Raw genomic sequence first — 15207 nt, forward strand, 5'->3', positions numbered from 1 at the left:
TGGGAAGGAACCTTTGGTACAGGACAGCTCCACGTCCCACTGGGGGAACAAGGACGGGGGACACTGCCAGACCCCACGGTGCCACCTGTGCTGGGAGGGTCCCTCCCTTGCAGGGTCTCCCCCTGCAAGCTGCTAATGAAGGGCTGGTGCTCACGAGGGTGTGATTTAATGAGGGAGGGGACAAACAAGGAACAAGGCTGGTGCAGAGGGGCCCGGGAGGTGGATCCCAGCCGGGGCTGGGGACGTGTGGAGGACGATGACGCTTTCCCAGAGTGCTCCATCCCTTCGGAGCACCGATGCCTGGAGGGCTCCTGCAGCTGCAGACGTCACCCCATCGACCACGTCCGTGAAGCTCCTCTCCCTCCACTCTCTCCCCCTTTTGAGCTCGTTCCTGCAGTGATGAGCTCAGCAATTCAATCAAACAGGGCCTGAAATGCATTTCCCTCAGAGTGTGTTCAAGTTTGGCCCTGGTGGATCCCTGGGATTCCCCTGGGATTTCTCCTGTAGGGTGAGGCAGCATGAAGACCCCTCACCTCTGCCCCGAATCACCCGTGTGCCATCAGCAATAGCCCAGCTTGCCCCAAATCCTTCTCTGCCCACTCCAGCAAAGCAAGAGAGGCTTGGAAATCCAAATTACCTCCCCCCTCTCCAAGAGCCATGTGGAGCTGGAAACATTATGGCTCATTTTGAAATGAAAAGGCAATCTCAGAATATTGCATTTCCATGAAACATCCCATCCCAGCTTTAGCTGAAGCACTTCAGCTTTTATTTCTGTTACTTCAACATTAGCAAGCACTAATGCCTAGTAATTTAGGATATAACTGAAATGACAAACCAAAAGAAAACACTTTGATGCAGAAAACTCTGTGAAATCTGGGGAAGAGCTAGAAGGATGAGACTTTTGGTGCATTTTGGGATAATCCTTCATAGGCAGTTCACTCTTCCCATCAGGAATTGGATCTTGATCCCTTGCGTGACCAAGCAAAGCAAGTGATGACCAGATGCAGCTACTCCAGAGTAAAAACCCCTCTCCTGAACACTTCTGGCTGCTTAAAGTGAATTCTGGCTGCACTGACCCCCGTCTGAGCCACCCACCGAGGTGGTGGGATCAAGCACCATCCAGTTAACGATTGTGTTCTGCTTTAAAGAGACACGGGGTGAAATTCAACCCACCTCAGATCTCCTCCCCTGTGCTGTCAGAGCTGGAAATGGAACAGCCAAGTGGCTCCTGGCAAGTTCTGGCCCTGGGTCTCCAGCCTCTCTCTCCTCACTCCTCCTCCTCTCCCCAAGTGGCTGCTGGAGCATCAGGAATGTAGATGCAGCAGGCAATGTCAAACTTCCCAAATATTTTCGGTGTTTCTGTGGGCTTTCAGTCACATCAAACTGCACAGAGCTGTGCTTTGGCCTGGAGTTATCGGCTTGACGTTCCCTTCAAGTGGAAAATGCTTGGATTTGGTTGTTTGTAGGGAAGAGGAATTGGTTACACAGAGCTCTGCACCCGCCAGCCCGGTCGGGTGAGGAGGGATTGCTTTACATGGCAGTGGAGGAGAGATCCCTAAATCAGATCCCACCTTATCTCCTGTACGAGTACCACTGGCTTGGACAATAAAACACAGCATGACAGGATGTGTCCAACACCGGAAAAGTTTGCAAAACAGTAACATAAATCGCCGGGAAGAGAAGAGGCATTTAACTTACAGCTCTGGAGATGAATTAAAACTCACTCGTTTTGTAAATTTGCTTAACTCGTATTAATCTGTGAAAATATGCAGCTTTTCTTCTACATGGAGACAGATGACATTTCCAGAACTCAAGTCTCGGGGCTTTTCCAAGTTCTTATTGAAAAGCCGGAGATAATTACTTTTGCAGGGACATAAAGATAATGACTCCACATTTACAGAACATGATTAATAACAAGTCTGTTTGTATTTACAGTTTCTTCACTTACCCCTGCAACGGGGCCACCTCTGAAGCAGCCCATGGAGCTTTTATCCCATGGAGCTGGGAATCTGGTGCTGTGGTTATTTCCAGGCATCATACCAAAAAAATCTCTCTGAAAGCCACTTTGGGAAGATGCTGGCTCACCCCCCTCCTCCTGATGCCTCGTCCAAATCCCCTTCCCTGCCTGTCTTGGCTTTGGTGGATGGGGGGATGGTTTTTCCCCTTTACCCCTGCAGCAGCCTTGTGAATTTTGGGGAAGCTCTGCCCACAACCTCCTCCCTGAGCCCCCTCCTCTCTCTCCCTGCTGTCACTTTTGTGCCCAGTGGGTTCTTTTCTCCTCTTCATCCCTCTGCTCCCCTGGAGGGAGGTGATCCCACTGTCTGCAAGGGCACAGGAGGAACCTTCCCGCTGCATGGAAATTGGATGGAAGCTGGATAGAAGCCCCAGTGCCCTATAAGCATCAGCTGCCAGCAGCCTGGGAAGAGACTGTGGTGTGACTCCTCAGGCAGGGATCTCTTCCAGCCACAATCCACCTCTCCCAGCACAAAGGGTCGGGCAATGTCGCCGAGAGCAAACGAGCCCCGGCACTCGGGCACATCCCTCAGCCGCAGGGGACCTCGCTGCTCAGCCCTTCCTGCTGCCCAAAACACCTCTCCGGGCCGTGTCCCTGCTCTGGCAGGCGGCATTCCCTGCCCATCACCTCCGGCACAGGTCGGGAGCCGCCTCTGCCAGGTCGGAGCCATCCCGGAGGCTCCTCTTTCCCCTCTCTGCTAACGGGGAAGGCTCCGCAGCCTCGCGAGCCGGTGCCAAATCCCGCTCCAACAGCTGTATGTTCTCTAGCATGAGTCATCCCCACCCCGAGCTTTCAGCCTCTCCATAACAACATTCCTTCTCTCTGATCTCAGATCCTGGCTGTGATCACTCCCTGTCTAGTTCTCCTTCCTCCATCCACATGGTCCCTCCTGCCCAGGCTCGGTCCCCAGCCGAGGCAGCAGAGGAGGCTTTGCCGGGATCACGGCGGATGCAGATCCCCTCCCTCCCCCAGTATTAAGAGGAGGTGCCCAGCAACCAGGAGATCCACCTTTTCTCTCTCTGGAGAGAGACAGTGACTTTGACTCTCTTTCAGACTGTTTTTTGCTGTTCTTCCCCATCCCAGATGTGTCTGGAAGAGCCACCACCGCCACCCTCTCCCAGAGCTTTGGGAGGGTGCTCTGAGTCTTTGGTCCTGCCCTGCCATGGGCTCTGCTCAAGATCCTCCTCCCTGAGCCCCTTCCTCTCTTTCCACCATCGCTTTTGTCTCCAGTGGGTTCTTTTCTCCTCCTCATCCCTTTGCTCCTACAAAGGGAGGTGATCCCACTGTGCAAGGAGACAGAAGGAACCTTCCCATCCCCACATCCCCATCCTGGCAGCTTCCACCTCAGGAAGAGTGGAAGATCCATGCTTCCTCTTCTCTGTGAGCCTGTCCCCTGCAGGGTCCAGCTTTAAGCCCTGGAATTGCCCTCTCCCCTAATCCTGCCTCCAGCATCTCTCCTCACAGACCCCCAGGGAGACCAGCCCACTGGGAGCATCACTGCTGACCTGTGACTGCAGAACTGCAGTGTCCTGGGCAGGGATGGGCAGTGCTGGAGCGTGGTGGGCTCTGCCAGCCCTGTGCTGCCAACTCCCTGCCCTGCCCACACTGCTGCACCGCCGACCCCTGCTCCGAAAGCCGCCGGCGTCGAGTTCCCACCACTTCCCCCTCCGGCTCTTTGGCCGGCTCTGCCTGGCACAGGTACAGCCTCGGAATACAAATCAGATTTTGCTCAAAAGCATTAATTTCTTCTGGATCATGGAGTGCCCAGATGGGTTCCAGTGGCAGTGAAGGGAGACCTTGAACGTGTTCGCTCGAACAGCCCGAGAAGCCAAAGTGAAATCCCATTTCTCCCTGGGCAGTTGGGTTTGTTGCCTGCAAGGCCTGGATGAGGGAGGCCTCGCTCTGTTCCAGCGGTGCAGTTGGCACCTTGGACCCACTACCATGATCCCTCTTCTTTCCCTTCACTCAAGAAGCTCCGAAGATTCCCAAAATCTCTTTTAATTGAGCCTGGCAGGGGGGAGGGAAAGCCAATCCCATGCAGCATTCCTCCAGAATTTGGGAGTTTATTTCTCTCATCGTCAACCCACTGGACGATGCTCCTCTGCCAGAGACAGGTGAGGAACCCAGTGTCCTGCCCCTCACTTCTGAGCTTTATCCCTAAAAACCTTTCCTGGGCAGTGCTCTCTGCCATAGAGACACCCAGCTGGATCCTGGATCTGCCTATGAATTGTGGGGTGTCAGTGGCAAAGTCCCTCAGGGAATTGCAGAGTTGTTTCGTGGCTCCCTGGGGAGAGCAGGGGGTCTGGTTTGATGATCCGAGACTTTCCACAACCATGGGGAAGGGGAAACGTTTTTAATTAAAGGCTGAGAAAGAGCCTTTGCCTGCAGAACATCCCAGGCCTGGGGAGGGACAAGGTGGAATCTCCACAGCACTTACTGGAGTGTTGGGATGGGAATGTGATGGGAAAAGTGGGTAGGGAGGTGCCACCAGTGGGATGCTGCATCCCCTGCGGGAATTGGGATGTGGGAATGAGGATGTGGGCACAGGGAGGCAGGGATGGGGATGTGGGCATGGGAATGAGGGGATGAGGATGCAGGGATGGGAACGCAGAGATGGAGATGCAGGATATGGGGATGGAGATGAGGGGATGGGGATGTGGGGATGAGGATGGGGATATGGGCGTAGGAATGAGGGGATGGGGATGCGGGGATAGGGGTGAGGGCATAGAGATGAGGGGATAGGGAGGTGGGGATGGAAATGAGGGGGTGGGGATGAAGGGATGAGGATGTGGGGATGAGAGGATGGGAATGCTGTGCCATGGTCCCTGGGGCTGACAGAGATCTGTTGTGTTTTTGGCGAGTTCAGAGGAGGAGAAACAAAGCGCCTGGAGGAGAAAGTGCCTCTGGAACCTACGTTAGTGCTGTCTGGGGGGGGGCTGCAGCAAACGCCTCCACTGCCAGGATTAACATGGGATAATGCTTTATCCCAACTGCTGAACTCCCTGTGCTGGAAGAGGGAAACCACTGCAGCCCCAGTCCTAGGGCAGGCTGGCCTGGCTGGAACCAGGATCTGCTGGTGCACTGCAGGCTGGGGGGCTGGGGGACTGTGCCCAGGGGGTGGAGAAGGGTCTCTGGGCTCTAAGTGTTTCACAGGATCACGGAATCATGGAATGGTTTGGGTGGGAAAGGACCTTAAAGACCATCCAGTTCCAAACCCCCCCCCGTGGGCAGGGACACCTTTCGCCGAAGCATCCCCGGCGCGGCGGGGCCCATCCTGCGGGGGGGTCTGGGGGTCCCCGCTGGGCGAGGGGACCCGCGAGCGGGGCGGAGGGAGGATCCCAGCCCGGCTCCCTCCATCCGCCGCCGCTCCCGGCCCCGCTCGGAGCCGGGAAAATCCCAAATCCCACCGATCCCGCCCGGCGATCGCAACTTTCCCACGGCCGGGAAGCGGCTCCCGAGCCCCTCCGGAGCCCGCACCGGGTGGGGCACGGGGGGGGTCCCGTCCCGTCCGTGTCCCCCCCGCCCGAAGCCGCCGCGCTCCGCCCCCCGCGGGGCCGGGGCGGGACCCGGGGCCGGGCGGAACCCGCCGCCCCCCCCGCCCCGAGCACAGACGTCCCGGCGGCGGCGAGCGGGGAACCGGGAGTCGGGATCCCACCGCCTCCCGCCGCTCCATGGCCCCGGCCGCGGCGGCGGAGCCCAGTGCCCGCCACCCCCGGGGCACCGGCCCCGGGCCCGGCTCGGAGCGGCGGCCGCCGGTGAGTGCGGGGACGGGGGGGGACGGGCGGGGCGGCGAAGGGGGAGCCGCGGGGGACGCGGACACGGACAGGGATAGGGATGTGGACGCACGGCACCGGCCGCGCACAGCCACATCACCCCGGGCACACAGAGCCCGGGCGGGATGCACGCCGGGCACCCGCGGACACGGAGCACCCCCGGAGCGTCTGCGGGCACCGGGAATTCGTATGGGCATTCGCGGGCACCGGGCACATGGGGACAGCCAGCACCCACGGACAGGGAGCACCCGCGGGCACACAGCACCCCGCGGGCACCAGGCACCCACAGACAGGCACTGGGCACCCACGGGCACCCAGCACCCACGGGATCTGAGCGTTCGTGGGCACCCACGGGCACCCAGCACCCATGGGATCTGAGCGTTCGTGGGCACCCACGGGCACCCAGCACCCGCTGGCACCGGGCACCCACAGGCACCGGGCACCCACAGGCACCAGGCACCCACAGACAGACGCCGAGGACCCGTGGGCACCAGGAGTCCAGGAGCACCAGGCACCCACGAACAGACACTGGGCACCCACAGATGGACACTGGGCATCCAGGGGCATCGGGCACCCACGGACACCCATGGACAGACACCAGGCAGCCACGGGCACGGTGCACACACGGACACAACCCCACACACGCAGGGACACCCGGACACACACCCGCACATGCACAGCCAGGTGTGCACAGATGTGCACACACACACTCGTGTGCAAGCCCACACACATCCTCACACAGCCAAAACACGGGAGCTGGGCACAACTCCCCAGATCCCAGCACTTTGTGCCAGGAGTTCCTGAGGCTCCTGGCAGAGGGTTGGGGCAAGGAGCAGCCTCACAGCTCATCCCCACGTAGGGCTTGATGTAGACATTGGAGAGAGGAGAAGTGGGTGGAAATTATCCCGGTAGCTCCTGGAATTTGCGACTGGGAGGGCCTGTGGGCACAAGGGGCTCAGCTTTGTGACATGGAGGGAGGAACAACCACAGCAGAACCCACGGCTCCCTCTCGCCTCCAGGAGGATTTGGATCCTTGTCCATGAAGTCGGGGAGATGTGACTTTTGCAGGGCAGAGAGTGGGGGAGATGAGGCATTTAAAAAGCTGGAGGCAGGAGTGATGCCAGCTGGGAATACAGCTGGGAATTCCATTGCTTACAGGCCGAGTGGGATGTGGGTCCGTGGGACAGGAGGAGGTGGAATCTGGGTAACTTGGGCCATGCCTGGGAGCAGGGAGGACTTGGCAGCCCCCCGGACTCCATCCCTCCCTCCCTCCACGCTGGCAGGGATTTTTCAAAGGAGCAGCAGGGAAGGTGCCAAATTCAGGAAGAGTTTGGTCCTAATTACCTGGAAATCCCAGCCTACAGATTTTTTTTTCGCCTCTCCTTTCTTTTCTCTTGGCCATGAGGATTTGCAAGGTGCTGGGTGCCCAGCCATCCGGCACTGCTTCCCAGAGGCAGGAATTCCCCCAGGAAATCCCCCCGAGCCCCCCACTCTTCCCCCTCCTCCAAACCAGCAAAGAGCTGCCATTAGAAATCCGCTCTCCGTTTAAATTTAGATGCCTGCATTATCTTGAATTTGGATTTATTAATTATTTGCATCTGGTTCCTATCAAAAAAAAAAAAGTTGAGCAATGCAGATGTCCTGATTTCGGCATCGGCTTGGGGGAGAAACACCAAATCCGCGGCGTTTCCATTGTCTCCCTAAACAATGGCCCATCAGAAGCAGCCGGGAATTACGATCCCGATCCCATCGCAGGGGTCTGACACAAGTTAAGCATCATCCAAGTTGCGTGAGCTCCTCACCATGGGTGACTGCGGCTCATTTCCCAGCCGGAGAGATTAGTCTAATTAGCAGAGCAAATCTGGGTAAGGCAGGCTCTGGTAATTAGTAATCAGTGGGATGTTTCCACGCACTTTCTGTGCCTGAGGGGTAGAGAGGAGTTTAGAGCATGGCCCCGTTTTTTGGGAGCAGGGAGGACTTTGGAGAAGTCAAGGTGAATGGAGGTGGAGCTGCTGGTGGCACTGGTGGCTCTCACTCCTCACATCCCACTTGCCCATCAGGACCTTCTCTCCTGGGGGAGCCCAGGGGTGGAAAGCAAAGGGACAGGCCCGTGTGCCACCAAACCACCCCAGCACCCCCTTTCCCTGTAGCTGCTGTCCGGGATCGTATTCCAAGTGATGGTGGTGGCCCTGGTGGCTCCTGGCTCTGTCTGGGATGTGTGACCTGAAGATGGGAAGCTGGCACTCTGCTTCTCCACAGCCTGGCCAGGTGATGCCTCCGTCAGCAGGTGGAGGGGGTTGTGTGTTAACACTTCCTCTATCCCCTCCTTCACCTGGGAAAAGCAACGGAGGGAAACCAAGAGGAAAACTGCTGTGGAGAGAGGAACAGGGGATGTTTCAGACCCTTGGGTCATCACACCTGGGCTCTTCTGTGCTGCAGCAGAGGTGAAAATCTATCCCCACCTTGGTGAAAACCAGGCGTGAGATTCCCCCCCCTCGCCCAGGACCAGAAGGTGATTCCTGCTGGGAAGGGGGATAATCCTTCCCACGCCGTGATAATTAGCATTACTGGGTTTATGTGGAAGCTTTTATGAGGGAACTTAATTATGATTGATTAATGGGTGTCCCCAGCTAAAGCTGGAGCTGCAGAGCCAGATTTTGTCACCGCGTTGGGAACACGCTGGTGCCGGGGTCACGCAGGGAGGTTTTATCCCTGGGGAATGAGCTCTGGACTGGGAGCTGCTGGTGGGTGGTGGGGTGGTGAGACCCCCAGGAAGATGCCAGCAGCTTGTTCTCCTGTCCCTTCCCTCTGGAGGTCTTTATGTGTAGCCAAGGGGAGGGAATTTGAAGTGAGGAAATAGGAAAGGAGGAGGCACCACACAGGTGGGAACGTGGGGTCAGAAGGATGAGGGGATGCACCACACACTGGGACTGCTGCTGCTTTCCTGCTTTTCCTCTCCTCCAGCCGGGATGGGAGGTGGGATGGGGAGGGAGCTGGTGCCTGGGTGCTGCTCCCGTGGTCCCTCCTGCCCCGTGCTGGGGGCGGCGTTGGAGGTTGGGCTGAAAGGGAGTTATTTTTAAGCTCCACATCTCGGCTCAGACTGTCATTCCCATTCTCCCTACCTTCCCAGTGGGTGGGGGAGCAGGGGGGGCTCCAGCAGCTCAGCACAGCCTTGGACCCAGAAGGTCTTGGTTGCCTGGGTCCCTTTTCCCTGCCAAGGGGGAATTTGGGGGATCTCAGACCCCACGAGCTTGGCCATCACGGGCTGCCTGGGGCTTGGATGAGGTGGAGGGGGCTGTGCTGTGCTCGGTGCTTTGGGGGTGGCCTTTGGACACTCTGAGGGCTTTGCTGTGTGATTTCAAAATCCATTTATTCCCCAAATCAGGAGAGAGGCTTTAAAGTCACAATATTTTAGGAAAAGAAGAGAAAAAGGAGGCACTTTCTGTTTGTTGGGCATTTCTTGGGTGTTTCTTACATCCAGGGCAGGTCCCCGGGGCGATGCCCTGCAGAGGACCCACAGGATGGGATCCTGGGTGCAGGATGGGATCATAGCCTGGAGCAGGGCAGGACAGCAATGGGAATATTCTCCCTTGGGGAGATGCTGGGTGTTAAATCCCTGCTGTGTGGTGGAGGCTGTCCCACACCAAAGCCCTTCCCAGGTGTGAGCCAAGGAAAATATAAAGCTCCTGGAAGGATAACTGGTGAGGGGGATAAACCTGCAAGGGGAAGACCCTCAGAGCTGCCCTTGGCCCTTTTCCACGAGGCAGCCCATCACTGAGCTGGGTGGCACCTCCTGTGGCACAGCACCAGGCTGGCACCACCAGGCACGAGCATTGCCCCTTACCCCTTGTCCAGAGGGAGATTTTGAGACAAAATGTGATTTTTGGTAGGCTGGCATGATGCAAATTCAAGCTGGTTGGGGCAGGGGCAGAGCATCCCCAGGGCACCTGCAGGAGGGACCCTTCCCAAATTCCACTTTACCTCCATCCAGCTCCGCTGCTGTTGGACGTGTTGGGATTTAGTGTCAAATTTTAGGAGCATCAGTCTGTGAAGGCGGCGGGAGAGGATTGAGGTGGGAGGGTGGAAGTGCCTTCGTGATGGGAGGGGATTGCAGAAATATTTGGGTTTATTTTAATGCCAGGCTTATTGCGGGGATTGGGAGCTTAACCTGGCAGCAGAGCAGCACTTCATCCCGCTCTGGATGGCATTTCCAGCTCCACACTGTCATTCCATGCTGTCCTTCCTCTCCACCGGCAACCAGAACCTCAAAGCTGGTCCCGGTGAACCACTGCCTGTGGGCTGGAGGGAGGTGGCTGGGAATACCTGCCTGTCCCCCTGTCCTGGCAGCACCCCCAGGACCCCCATTCCTGCACTCCAGGCTGTGTCTGATGCTGCTGCTCCGACGCTGGATGAATCCATTCCCGGGAATGCCGCAGCTGCGGGGTGCAGGAGGGGATGGCAGCGCTGGGTTTTGTATTTCTTTTTCTTTTTTTTTTTTTTAATTATTTCTTTTTTTTTTTTTTTGGAAAGGGCTTATATAACCTTGGGGATTCTATTAATAAAAATAATGGGTTTGAACTCTGGGAACAACCAGCCCCAGCAATGAGCAAGGAAATGCTCCAAGTTCAGAATGCAGCAGAAGGGAGATAAGGGACAGGCATTCCTGGCAGGAATAGTGGCCAGGGGCTGAGGAGGGGGAGAAGGGATTCCCTGCCTGAAGGCAGATCATCAGGATTTGCCTGTGCCTCCTGTCCTACACCTCCCGGTGCCCAGGGAAAAAGAGAGGAGGTGGGAAGGGGGTTGTTTCAGCCCCAGTGTGGGTCTGGACCCCGTGGGTGTGGGGTGGGTGAGCACCTCTCATCCTCCTGCACCCGTTTTTAAACATCCCAGATCCCTCAGCTGAACCCCAGGCTGCATCCAGGGCAAGAGTGTGGGAAGAGCAGCCCAGGTGAACATCACCTGGACCCAAAGTGTTGCCCAGGATGGGACCTGGGGGATGCTCCTGGCCCTCACGGGTGGGATTTGAGGGATGCTCGTGGTCCCTGTGGACACTGGCCTTGGCTCCACAGGGGCTTGGGGGGAAGTGTTAGAGGAGGTCACAGCAGATTTGGGGTTAAAGAGGCACATCTGAGGCTCAGGCCCAAAACAGGAGGTGACTGTTGTGTGTTCAGTGTGACTTTGAGGTCATGAGCCCTGGGGGGGTTCATGTTCTCCCCCCAGTCAGTGCCAAGGAGCCTTTGTTCTGCTCTTGTGATTTAGGGGCTCTTTCTCTTTTTAATCCCTAAGTAGCCAGCAAGGCATATAAAGGCTTTGCTATAAAATTAAGAGAGGTTAAAGCCAAGGTGGCAATTAGAGAAAGCTGGGATATAACCTAAATCAGGGCATTTGGAGGCAAAACACCCACAGCCTTTGGGATGTGTTCAAGTGTCCAGTTGGTTCCCTTTAATATCGAAATATTTAAAACCTCATTTTTCCATTCAGGGTGAACGTTGCTTTAGGTTTATTGTGTTTCCCCTTTTACCATGTGGGATTATCAGCTTGTTTCCCAGAAAGGCTTAACACGCCCCTCAGCAGTGGCTGGTTTGTTTGGGACTTTATTTTCTTTTTTTTTCTCCCTTTTAAATCTCCCTTATTCAAGTTGTCACAGCTTGACAGCCTTGTGCCAGGAACACGCTGTCATCCTGAAACTCATATCTTTAATTCCTTCCCTCTGATGCTGATAACACCTTAAGATGATTAAGACTAGGAGGGGGGGAAATGTAATATCTTATTTTTTGCTATTTGGATGCTGATCACTGACTCTCAGCACTTCATTCATCTCAGGAAGTAGAATTGGAGTGGTCACCCCCTTCCTCCCAGGGGTTCTCCTTAAGTTTCGTGTCTGGATTTTAATTGCTGAATATCCATGGCTGGGTGTTGTCCAAACATTTTTCTTGTCCATTGGAGATGCAGTGGTGTGACAAGCCCCCTGCCACAGCATCCCTTGGCTGGGAGCCACCCTGCAGCTCTCTTTGGGATGTTCCCAAGGGCAGCATTCCCGTGCTGGCAGTGCCAGGAGACACGGGATTGGGCTCGGACGCTCTGTCCTGCTCCAGCCCCAGTGCCAGTGCTCGCAGCATGAGTGACACAGATTCCTGTCACCATGAGGTTATTTATATTTTTTTAAAGATGTTTTTGGTCTGGGACATGTTCAAGGTATGTTTTTGGCTTCCCAGTGTTGTGGGGCACCACTTATCCCGTGCCCAGCTGACACTTCCTACTAGGCTGGGCACCAGCTGCTTTGGGCAGCAGCTTCCACACCTTTTTGCTCCTCTAGGAAAGAAAGTGCTGGACAAAATGGAACACTGTAAATCCCTGTAAATCCCTGGATGTGGAGCTTTATGTTGGTGTGTGCAAGGGCAGGACCCTGGGGATGCACTGAGCAGTTCAGGGGAAATAGGAGACAGCAGTAAGTTTGGAAAAACATCTCTTTTGACTTAAATTCCCTGTGTGTGCTGGGTTGGTGGGTCCTGTGGTCTGATGAGTGGCTTGGGGCTGATGGGATGTTGGTTTAGGATTTTAGGTCATGCTTGGATCACAAGTGGGGCATGACCAGGGAGTGGCAGCGCTCGGAGGGCTCCGGCTGTGTCTGTGTCAGACCTTAGGGTTTCCACGGGCCTCAGTGTCCCCAGGGGATGAACAAACAGCCCCTTCCCTCACTCCTGTTCAGGGAAACTGGGTGCTGGCACCTTCTGCAGGTGTTGCAGGACTGAGTGACCCAGGACAGGTCACTTGGGCCCCAATGCCAGTGATAGTGCTGTGCCAGATGTGGCACAGTGAGGTCCCTGCTGACAGTGGGGTCCCTGCTGTCCTCACTCTCTGCACGGCCCAGGGGTTTAGAGGGATGAGTCTGGGGGCTTTAGGAGCACCATTGGAGGGGACTCCTCAGCCCTTCACAGCTCCTGAGCGGAGAGAGAACTGACTCGAGGAAAACAGGGAGCAAGGGGGGAGAGCAAAGCTGCTGCTCCCTGACATGGTGTAACCTGCGGGCTCGGTGTCCTTCATGCTCCCGGCATCCCCTGCTCCTGGTATCCCTGTGTCCACCATGTTCCTGCCATCCCTATGCTCCCACTCTCTCTGTGGTCCCCATATTCCCGGCATCCCCGTTCTTCCCATGTTTCTGGCATCCCTGTGCCCCTGGTGTTCCCATGCTCCCCATGTTCCAAGCATCCCCATGCTCCTGGTGTCCCTGTGCCATTCCATGTCCCCAGTACCCCCACACTACCAGTGGCCCTGTGTTCCCCATGTTCCCATCATCCCTGTGCTCCCCATGTCCCCGTGCCCCCCTGTGCTCCCAGTACCCTTACGCTCCCGGTGTCCCTGTGGTTCCCATGCTCCTTGTGTCCCCGTGCTCCCAGCACCCTCACATTCCCAGTGTCCCCCTGTTCCCCATGCTGCTGCCATCCCCGTGCTCCCAGCATTCCAGGCACACGGACTCTCAGTGACACCTTCTCACCTTCTCCTCCCACCCCGCAGGAAGAGCGGCTGAGCCGGACGAGACGATGACTGTGGAGAGCACGGAGACCAACGGGCCCCTGCGGGAGCCGGAGCTGGGGGGTCCCAAGGCTCCGGTGCCCCCCGTGCCCTCGCGGCGCCGGGGCCGCCGCCTGCGGCGCAAATCCCCCCCGGAGAGCCCGGTGAAGGGGCAGCTCCGCATGCGCTCGCCGGCCGGAGCCTTCGTCATGGTGGGCATCTCGGTGGTCCTGGTGGGCATGACCATCGCCGTGGTGGGCTACTGGCCCCACCGGGGGCACGGCGGCACAGGGGCCGGCGGGGGCAACGCCAGCGTGGCCGGGGACACGAGGAGGGAGGTGGCAGCTGCGCGCCACGGACCCCACAGTGAGAAGCTGAAGCTGATCGGCCCCGTCATCATGGGCATCGGGCTCTTCATCTTCATCTGCGCCAACACGATGCTCTACGAGAACAGGGACATGGAGACGCGCCGGCTGATGCAGAAGGGGCTCTACGGCATGGTCGGGGGGCTCCCCGAGGGCGCCGGCCCCGAGGACGGGCACTGCCAGCACGGGGATGGCCCCAAGGCCAACGCCGAGTGCGTGGAGGGCTGTTACCAGGTGGACCTGTCCTGCCAGCCCTGCCCCGGCCCTGGCAGCAAGTGGTCCGACTGCTACGGCCCCAATCGGCTCCAGGCCATGGCAGAGTTCCTGCAGCACCCGGCGGGATCCCCCGCGGCCTCCCTGCACAGCCTCCGCTCCGGCGCCTCCGCCGAGGCCAACGTTGGCCTCCCGCGCCGCGCCGGGGCCGAGTCCCTGCTCTGCTCGGCCGTGGGCGCCCTGGCACTGCCCGTCATCAAGCTCAACAACTGCCTGCTGGACGCAGCGGCGCGAGGGGCTGGTGGGAGGGTGGGCCCTGCTGAGCATCCCCCTGAAACACCACGGCCCCCCCCGGCCCCGCTCTCCATCGGCGACAGCGTCACAGCGTGTGGCCAGGATTGTGGTGGCCGTGGTGGTGGTGGTGGTGGTGGTGGTGGTGGTGGTCACACCGTCATTGACATGGATGGCGGGTGCCCCGCTGCAGAGCTGGTGGCAGCAGATCTCAGCCCCGATGTGCAGCTCCACACCCCAGGACACTCCAAATCCCTGGACCTCGGCCGACCGGGGGTGCTGCTGGTGGCCCCCATGAAGGACCGTAAGAACCGGAGCTGGCCCCGGCTGGACCACGTCAGCCTGGTGGGCTACGCCAAACTGGAAAGTACTGGCGAGTCCTCGGACCGGCTGCTGGAGCCCAGCGAGCCCCCGAGCCGGGCAGAGCCCCGGCCCAGCTCCTGGGTGGTGGGCACAGAGCAGGGCACGCAGGTGTGACATCCCTGGGGACCACGACATCACAGCCCCTCGTCCTGGCCCCCAGAACCCACCAGCGGCCCTGAAAGCCCCTCTCCAGGAGGGGTTCGTTTGTGAGCAGGTGCCAAGAGGAAGATCCTGACGCGCCGCTCCCGGGGAGAACTCACCTGGGGTGGGATGTCCTTCCTGGTGGGTGCCCTTGGCCTTACAAGCCCTTCTCCTGGTGGCTTTTCTGGAGGAGCCCCCACTTTAAGACCCAACAAACTGTGGGATGGGGATGTGGGGGTGAGTGAAGCCTCACCAGCCCCTGCAGCACTTTATTTCAGTGGGGTTGGGGTGGGGGGGATGATCTGGGGGGTGGTGGCCACTTGTCCAGTCTCAGCCCACCAGAAAATTTGCTTGCCCAGAGCACGTAAGCCCGACAGGGCTATTAAATATTACCTGGATGCCACGTGGTCCTGCCTCGCCTCCTCCTGTTCCCAAGGGATCCTCAGGGGGGGCAGTGCCAGCAGCAGCCGGTCCAGAGGGTCTCCAAGACCTTGTGCCCCCACCCAGGCTGTGCTGGAGAAGGGATGCTCCATAA

The 15207-nt window shown here is 58.0% G+C and overlaps 1 protein-coding gene across 1 annotated transcript; it reads left to right on the plus strand.

Annotated features, from left to right (window-relative positions):
* The first annotated feature begins 5700 nt into the window (after positions 1–5700).
* TMEM200B (transmembrane protein 200B) lies at positions 5701–14943 on the plus strand. The gene is made up of 2 exons (XM_027714641.2): positions 5701–5769; positions 13303–14943. Exon 2 carries the CDS (start codon positions 13329–13331, stop codon positions 14643–14645), a length of 1317 nt encoding a protein of 438 aa, XP_027570442.1. The 5' UTR covers positions 5701–5769; positions 13303–13328; the 3' UTR covers positions 14646–14943.
* The last annotated feature ends 264 nt before the right edge of the window (positions 14944–15207 follow it).

This window comes from Pipra filicauda, unplaced genomic scaffold, assembly GCF_003945595.2.
Source record: "Pipra filicauda isolate LSUMZ 115617 unplaced genomic scaffold, ASM394559v2 scaffold78_size3787270_pilon, whole genome shotgun sequence".
Classification (NCBI taxonomy): Eukaryota; Metazoa; Chordata; class Aves; order Passeriformes; family Pipridae; genus Pipra; species Pipra filicauda.